General features: G+C 36.6%; 1 protein-coding gene across 1 annotated transcript; it reads left to right on the top strand.

Moving 5' to 3' along the window:
• The first annotated feature begins 2,795 nt into the window (after positions 1 to 2,795).
• Positions 2,796 to 3,257, top strand: LOC120177427. The gene has a single exon (XM_039183582.1). The coding sequence runs from the start codon at positions 2,796 to 2,798 to the stop codon at positions 3,255 to 3,257; it is 462 nt and encodes a 153-aa protein (XP_039039513.1).
• Positions 3,258 to 8,725: the final 5,468 nt, after the last annotated feature.

Below are 8,725 nucleotides of genomic sequence, written 5' to 3' on the forward strand. Positions count from 1 at the left end.
TATCTCAACCATTCCACTAAACCCCTGAAAATCTGGCTAGAATCTCTGGCCAATGCAACCTCCCAACAAATTTTATCCTAAATAAATTCAAGTGATCAGGGATTGGAAGAGGGGAAAGGGACAAAAGAAAACTTGAAGGGCGGCTGGCGGTGGACCAAAATGGCTTTGCGACCCATAGATAATGCACTGCCACTGTCGGACATTCCCATGCTCAAGTAACATGCCAAAGCGTCTATTCAAACCCAGAAAAGAGCTCCAGAGGTTGGCCTAAATGACAAGAACAAGGCTCCTTTGCCGCTGCAGATTGATGCTTCTGTCGATTACATGGCTTCCGAGAATCTCGAACCCTTTGAAGATCCAGAATCAAACATCCAAAGCTTTGTTGAATGGTTAGATTCAAAGGATCTGGTTATGGTTTGCGGGTCATTGAATTTTGTTAGGCGTTTCGCTATATATCACTCCGGTTTACTTCTTCCGGTCCTAGAGAATGTGATGCTTGTAATTGTAAAGGCAAGGAAGAACCCAAGAAGTGCTCTTTGCAAGACTTCGATTATGGCTGCCTCAGATATCTTCGATGCCTTGGGTGAATTTTTGTTTTTGTTTTTATCCTCAATATGGTGCATGTTCTATTTGAAAATTACTGTTTTCCTGTATTACATTTCTAATTCTCATGTTTGGAAGCTATAATTTCTTTCTTCTTTCACAGATTCGTTTTGCAGCATACCTTCTTTTTTCTTTTTCGTATCAATGATCTGAAACTCCTTCAAATGGATTAGTTGTTTCTGATTGTCAATTCTTGCATTCATTATCAACTATGGCATAGATAATATTTCTTTATTTTTTGGTTTATATGAAGAATCGCTCTCTCTTTCTCAAGCTGATTTGGTGCAGGCTCTTTATGGAAATCGCTAGACATTTGCATGGTTTTCTATATATTTTTTTATTCTTTCTTAGTGCTATGATGTTTCAACCTTTGTTTCGATGCCATATGATTTTCTTTGCGATTAACTGATTAGCAGTAGTCTACCATGAAAATCTCAAGAGATGTTATTGTTTTAAAATGGCTACGTGATAGGAATATTAATGCGGCTAACTTGCCCTGGGAGTTGGGACTAATAGTAGTTGAATCGTTATTGAATGGTCAATAATTTTGCTTGGTCATATCTATTTGTTGCATTTTATGTTCTGTCAAGTTTGCAAGTGCAATAGAATACAAAGATTCTCATTGGAATTGGTTCCAGTTCAAGGGTAGATGTGTTGTCTACTTTGACAATACTAAAGCTCACCATTTTATGAACGGAAGAGGAGGCAGAAACAAAGGCAGCAGGGCGAGTCTACGACTCACACCACCACTCTTTCAATTTCCATTATTCATTTTTTTGTATGTTTTTATTTATTTAATATTTGTTTCTAACATTTTCGACTTTTTTAGAAGAATTCCAACCAATCAAAGGTAAGCAATTCGAATCGGGTATTTAAATTTTAATTTAAATTATTCAAATTTTCGCAACTGATAAATTAATTGGTACCGAAAGGGCGGTTTAAGGGTGCTAATCCTTCCTTGACCGTAACCGACTCTCGAACCTGACACATCTCTAGTAAAACGCAGATCAGGTAAGATGGTGTCCGACCTACCTAAATATTTTTAAAATGGTCGGTGGCGACTCTAACCCAATTATTCAAGTCGAAGCTCAATTTCAGGGCCCAACCGAAAGGCGGTCGCGATATAACTATTTAATAATAAGTACTCAAATATTCTACTATCGTTGTTGCTTAATCTTACAACCTCTAAAAATAACAGTCGCCACTTTAACTTCTGAAATAATTTGGTTTATGCCAATCACTATTTATTTTTATAATGTAAGTATTGATCATGAAGTTATATTTTGGGGGTGGAGAGGAGAAAAAGGAAAGAATATATTGATGACCGAGGTATGGATAATAATGACTAATCGATCGTGAAATGATAAGAAGAAAAGGAATAAATATATATTTTATGTGGCAAACTTTTTTGAAAATATATAAAAAATTGTTAACAATAAAATACAAGAGATATTACAATAAATACGTAATGAAAAACTAAAATGACATAATATCATACAAAGGGCACTCGTAAAAATCTAGAAATTCTAACTGCATATTTATAATTGCACCATACTCAAAACCCTAAAATAATACATTATATCATAATATGTGGTTCAGCTCTGTACCCAAAGTCATAGTCCATTATTTATTCATCAATTAAATTAAAATATAATTTTTTTAAGTCGGGTCAAATGGTATTTAGATCATATCCGATTCTCCTCAAATAAAGTCTTGAAAGATTTAAGATTTTCGGTATATTGAGAATTAGAGCAAATTAAATGGAACCTGTGATGAAGTTCCGAAAGTTGCGCTATAGTTATAAATAATGGCATACAGGAATTCGAATCATATGTTTTCCTTTTCCCATAAATTTTCCCTTTTCTAAATATCTAAACATAGACTGCAGTTACGTCTAGTTCTTCTCGTGACCTTTCGTTGAAACAACATTATTTTTATCGAAAACATGATATACAAACATCTATGTTTCTTTTCTCCATTTTGTCACGAAAGCTGTCGTGTTCCCTGCATGGTACATGCAATACATGGGATGAAGGGGATGTTGAAACCCATGTACCCTGGAAAAAAATCCTGCTATATGATGCAGGAAATTAGTAAAATCTAGGGTTCAAAAAATGGCTAAATGTTAGTTTTTTTCCTTCTTCTTTTAGTCTTCCTTCATTCCATCATTTTTATTAGAAAAACACCAGGTGATGAGTTCTTTGAACTTGGTCGCGATCTTCCTTCTTGCATTGCTAGCTAGATTCGAACCGTCATCGGGGGTTTGCCTCGGCCGACGACATGCAAACGTCGTAAACAAGCTCGAGAACCGTGAGACGTTGATGATCCATTGCTGGTGGAACAGTGAAGATATGGGGACACGAAACCTGGAGTACGATGAAGAATTCAAAACGGCGTTCATGGACGTGTTTACTTTCCAGCATGCAAACATCGGATGCGACATGGGGTTCAAGGATGGAGGTACGACAAGGAAGGGGCATTTCTTGTTGTATGATACTGGCCTTCATGTTAGGACGCGTGAGTGCTATAAATGGTGCAATTGGGCGGTTGGGATATACGGATTGTATGCGTACGATGAGGTTGATAACAAATGGGATTATGAGATTCCATGGCCTAGTAATCATAGGGATGTAGATGAACAAAACGTTCGATGAACTATTGTGAACCGTTTATTTAACATTCGTTAATGTTCCTTTATTAAGCCTAAATGAATATAAACAACATTTTTATGTTCATTTAATAAACGAACAAACACGAATATATATATATGTTTAGTTCGTTTATGTTCACGAACAAACTTGTTTATAGGTTCGTTTACTCGATTCTCCTTTTTTCTTTTATTTTTTTTATTTTAAACATCAGTGAAGGTCAAGACTAAATTGAATACATGGTGAATTTTAGAGTTCAAATTGTGAAGCATAAAGATCTTAAGGACTAGTGACGTAATTTCATCATTTTTATTTGGTTTACAGATGAAAAAAATTTAAAAAAAAATAGTGTTGGTTGCTAAACTTTAAACAAAGGTTAAATGAAGATATTCGTGAACATTAAATGAATCGAACACGGATACCTTAAAAAATAAAAAACAAATACGTTATTTAAAAATTTAAACTAAAATGAAACAAACACGAACACCTTACAAAACAAACAAACTAACAAGTCCAATTTATTTACACCCTGAGTATGCAATAAGTTTGCATGGTTATGAGATTAGAGCTAATTTGAACTTATCATCATTTTTATCAATAAAAGTTTTAAGAATTTCTACTAAAAGTAACATTTCCGTCTCTTTTTTAAATGCTTTCAAACTTTGAACAAATTTATATTAGATGGACTGGGATAAAAAAAAAAACTACTTCGTCAACGATGGGAATAATAATCTTCATTTATCTGATGATCAAGAAAATAGTTTACGAATTTTATTTATAAAATTATTTTATTATTTTGTTTAAAATACTTATCTCTTTTTTAGAATAATGATATTGAACATTTTTAGATGAATTCAAGATTTTACGGAGAGAATAATAAATTTTCGATAAAACAACATTTATAATGAATATATTGATCAATTCAATGTTAAAGTCGAGATTAAAATTACAATGGAAAGAGTATCTCTTTCTCGAGAAATTATTCAATGAATCATTTCCACAACGTTATGGTGGTCTTAACCAATTAAAAAATATGCATCAATCTTTATTTTCATGTCATTTACACTCAAGTATTTTATTTTCCAAATAAGATTTTTCATAATGTATATCAATATTAAACCTAAATTTAAGGATTATTTGTAGGATATTCATTAATACCTTTTCTTCTCCAACAACACGTCAAAGTTTACGGTTTTCTTGATATTAAAGTGCAGAATTATTATTCGATTTAAAAGAATTAGATGTAAGAATTCTTGCGTTGTGAAATTTGTGCATCGGATTGATAAAAATATGTACTTTGAGTCCATTAATTTCACCTTACGATGAATACGTATACATTATTATTTTTTTTTGGATCATTCCATTGAATTACCCAAGAAAGCAGAAAATCATGCTACAAAGAACAACATGCTACATAAACATCAAAATAACAATAATGAAAACAGCAGGGAGAACAAAGCAGAAGTACATTAGCTCAAAATACCCTAACTTGCACAGAGGGCAACATTCCTCGAATCAGTCTTGCAAATGGACCAATTGTTTAGACGGATCTGGATGGTATCCCGGATGTCATTGAGCACGTCACCTACCAACCTAGCTCGACCCCTGAATAATCTACTATTTCTCTCGCACCATAAGCCATAAATGTGACCAGCAAGGGCAAGCTTCAGAACTTGCATAATGAGAGATCTGCCTCTGAGGAGTTTAGTAGCCCAGTCTAACTCCCTATCCCATGTACTAACATTGCGCATAATACCACATAAAGAGATAACATTCCCCCACAATTCTTTAGCAAAATTGCACCCAAAAAATATGTGGCCCCGAGTCTCAGATTCAAAACCATAAAATAAGCACTTATCAGTATCATTATTTAGGCCCATTCGCAGGAGTCTCGCCCAAGTAGGTAGCCTGTCAAGGATGGCCATCCACAAGATGGTACTTTTCTTTGGGATACACCCAGGAAACCAAACCAGTTTATGCTAAGGTACCTTTGGACCCTGGAAACGTATCTCCTCCCAAATCCTCCTCGTGTTGAGACCGTTATTTGTACCAACAAACAGACATGAGACCTCAGACCTCATTTTCAAAATTCTCTTAAAACACCAATTAGCATTTAGAGGGATGCTCATCTGCCAAAAATCGGAATCTTTAATAATATATGATCGAGCCCAAGCCACCCAAAGGGAGCCATCGTTGGCCAAAAGTTTCTTAATCAGAAGGCCTATACAAGACTTATTCCAGCCCCCAATATCAATAATACCAAGACCACCCTCAGATTTTCATAAGGCAAACTTGCCTCCAACATACTCAAGCACCTCTAGTTGACAGATAAACTCCTTTCCAGAAGAACCGGGAGCAAAGTTGCTCAATTTTCTTTATTATCGACTGAGGGAGAATAATCTGCCTACACCAATAGCTAGCTATACTGAAAAGAACAGAACGGGCAAGTTGCAGTCTGCCAGCAAAACTTAAGTGCCTATTAGCCCAAGAATGCAATTTAGTTCTGATCTTTTCAATCATACCTTGGCAATCCTTTACTACAATCTTTCTTGACACCAAAGGAACTCATAGGTACCTTACTGGGAGGGTCCCCAATTTAAAGCCAATAACATCATGTAAAAAAACACACTACTCAGCATTTATTCCAGCTGGAAACATTTCACACTTACTAGCATTAAGCTTCAGCCCCGAGAATGAGTAGAAGACATCTAACACAGACTGCACCCCCATTATAATCAAAAGTGCCCTTACAAAATATGAGTAGGTCATCAGTAAAAAAAGGTGAGTTAAGCATATTCCTACATTTTGGATGAAATTTGAATACCCCCTTCAAAGCAACAATATCAGCAAGTTGGATAGGACATTCATTGCTAGGACAAAGAGATAAGGTGAGAGAGTGCCACCCTGTCTAACACCTCTAGTACCCTTAAAAAACCCAACAAGACTCCCATTTAACACAACTGAATAGCAAGGATTAGTGAAGCAAGCACATATCCATCCAATGAATTATTAGGCAGCCCCATAGCATGGAGAATAACTATAACAAATTCCCAATCAAAGAATCAAATGCTTTCTGTAAATCAATTTTCAGGGCACACCTAGGGAGTTATTTTCCTAGCATACCTCTAACCATCTCTTAAGCAAGCAAAGTGTTGTCAACCATGCTTCTCCCCTTAACAAAAGCAGTCTGATTATTAGTGATCATGCCAGGAAAGACAGAAACAACTGATTAACTAGATTTTTATAATTGTCTTATAGATCTCAGAACAACACGATAGGGCCTAAAATCCTTGACAGTGTTTGGGTTAGGCACCTTAGGCACTAGGGTAATAGCTGCATTAAGTGCTGAAAGAATAAAAGAAGTATCAAAGCAAAACTGATGGCAGCCTTGAAGTCCTCTCCAACAATTGGCCATGCCTTCTTAAAGAAATAAGGATTGTATCCATCAGGACCTGGGGACTTGTTATTACCTTGTTTCCAATAACATCCTTAATTTCTTTGTCAGAACACTACACTGCATAAGGTTTCAGCCCCCCATAGGTAAGGAGTAACCAAGCAATCCTCTGATGATATTAATGTTGCAACCCTTAACATTTTGGTCAATCTTCCCCAATTGATTTTTAAAAAGTTGGCTACCTCATTTGACATATCCTTGAAAGTGTCCAATCTGCCCCCGTGCTGATCAAAGAGCACACTAATGGTATTGCTCTTCCTCTTGCTGATGACCATGGAGTGGAAGAATCGAGTCCCTTGATCCCCTTGTTGAATCCAATCAATCTTGGCATTTTGCTTATAGAAGGCTCTCAACTCCTTTTCAACTCCGCTTCAACATTAATGCATTACCAACAGTACGGGAGTCAAGGTTAGCTAGTTGGATTTTTTTCAGTTCCTCCCATTTTTGCTTAACCCTGCCTGAGATATCATTGAAATGAGACTTATTAAGCTCTTTAAGGCAGCACTTCAGTCTTTTAGCTTTCAGATAAAACCTGGGCCTGGGCCAAAAACTCAACCACCGAGTCAGCAAAAATCCCAACCATACATGGTTAATGAGGACACGGACCAATTTCGAGCTAGAAAACTACCTTGTTTCTTGTTGGACCAAGTGAACAAGGGGCCAGTAGAGGAATGATCAAGATACCCAACTGCTCAAACAGTTTTAAAAGTCAGAAATATCAGCCAACAAACTTCAACTAACAGGTATTGAGCTCCTCTGAATGAGGATGACATTAAAGTCACCCCCAGTAACCAAGGATCAGAACCTACAACATCCATAGAAAGAAGTTGATTCCAGAGTTATCTGCGGTGAACTCCATCATTCGAGCCATATAGCATAAATGTAGAAAGCTTTACCACCATAATCTTTTTTAACAAAACACACTGATCAAGACTGAACAAACTACACAATTCAAACTTTTATGCCAAAGAACCCAGATACGTCCATTAACACATGGTTATAGTTACAACACGAATTCCAGTCTCCAAAGCTTTGATTCAAAATAGTCATAGCTTTATTTCTTTCACCTTGTCTCAAAGAGGCACAAGATGCTAATCTGACAACCAATCGCCCAACGTAAAACTTTCTTCTGCTTAAGGGGTATTAAAGCCCCTTACATTCCAGAAGCATATCAACATGGCATAGGGGCAGAGGAAGAAGCACCACCCTTACTTCCATTTTTTTAGCCTTTTCAACAAGCTCATTTTTCTTCATTTTCAAATCTTGCATGACTTCTCAACACCTAAGAGAAGAAACTGTCTGCTTCTACCTGAATCCACAGAAGGCAACTTTCGGTCGATAGAATTAATTACTTCAAACTTATTCTTTGACCTTCCCCAGAGCTTTACCCCTTTCCTTAGCAGTCTGCCCCTACCTCTTTCATTTGAGGGTTGTACCTTGGCCAGGTACAGCAGCAGTAGCTACCTGAGTGAGTTGTGGGATCTCTGAAACCTTCTCCTTACCAACACCAACTTTATCAAGCCCACTATCAGACTCATTTTGTCTAGTTGTACAAGAGATTAGCAACATTATCAGCTACAATCATTATCAGTACCATTCATATTCGAGACCATCCAGTACCAGAGATAGAATCAACATATTTGCCACTGGGCCAGACTCCTTAACTCTCGAGACTGTTCAACCTTACCTCCTTTAGGACAAAATTTAGCCGAATGACCAAATCGGCCACAATCACCACAAGATAGAGGCATCTAGGGAACTTTAACTCTAATCCTGGCTATTGATTCATCATAGAGCATCACATCAACAAAGTTAGGAATTCTAGAGCCAACTGAAACCTCAATACAAACACGAGCGTATTCTAGTCTTTCTCTGGCAGCTATAATCGAGTCCATAAGTAAGGGTTTTCCAATTGCACTAGCAATATAGCTCAGCCCCTTCTTTGAATAGAGCTCTAAAGGAATATTAAACAATTGTACCCAAATTGGCATACAAATCAAATCAAACTGAAGCTCTTTCA

This window comes from Hibiscus syriacus, unplaced genomic scaffold, assembly GCF_006381635.1.
Source record: "Hibiscus syriacus cultivar Baekdansim isolate YM2019G1 unplaced genomic scaffold, ASM638163v2 tig00112289_pilon, whole genome shotgun sequence".
Classification (NCBI taxonomy): Eukaryota; Viridiplantae; Streptophyta; class Magnoliopsida; order Malvales; family Malvaceae; genus Hibiscus; species Hibiscus syriacus.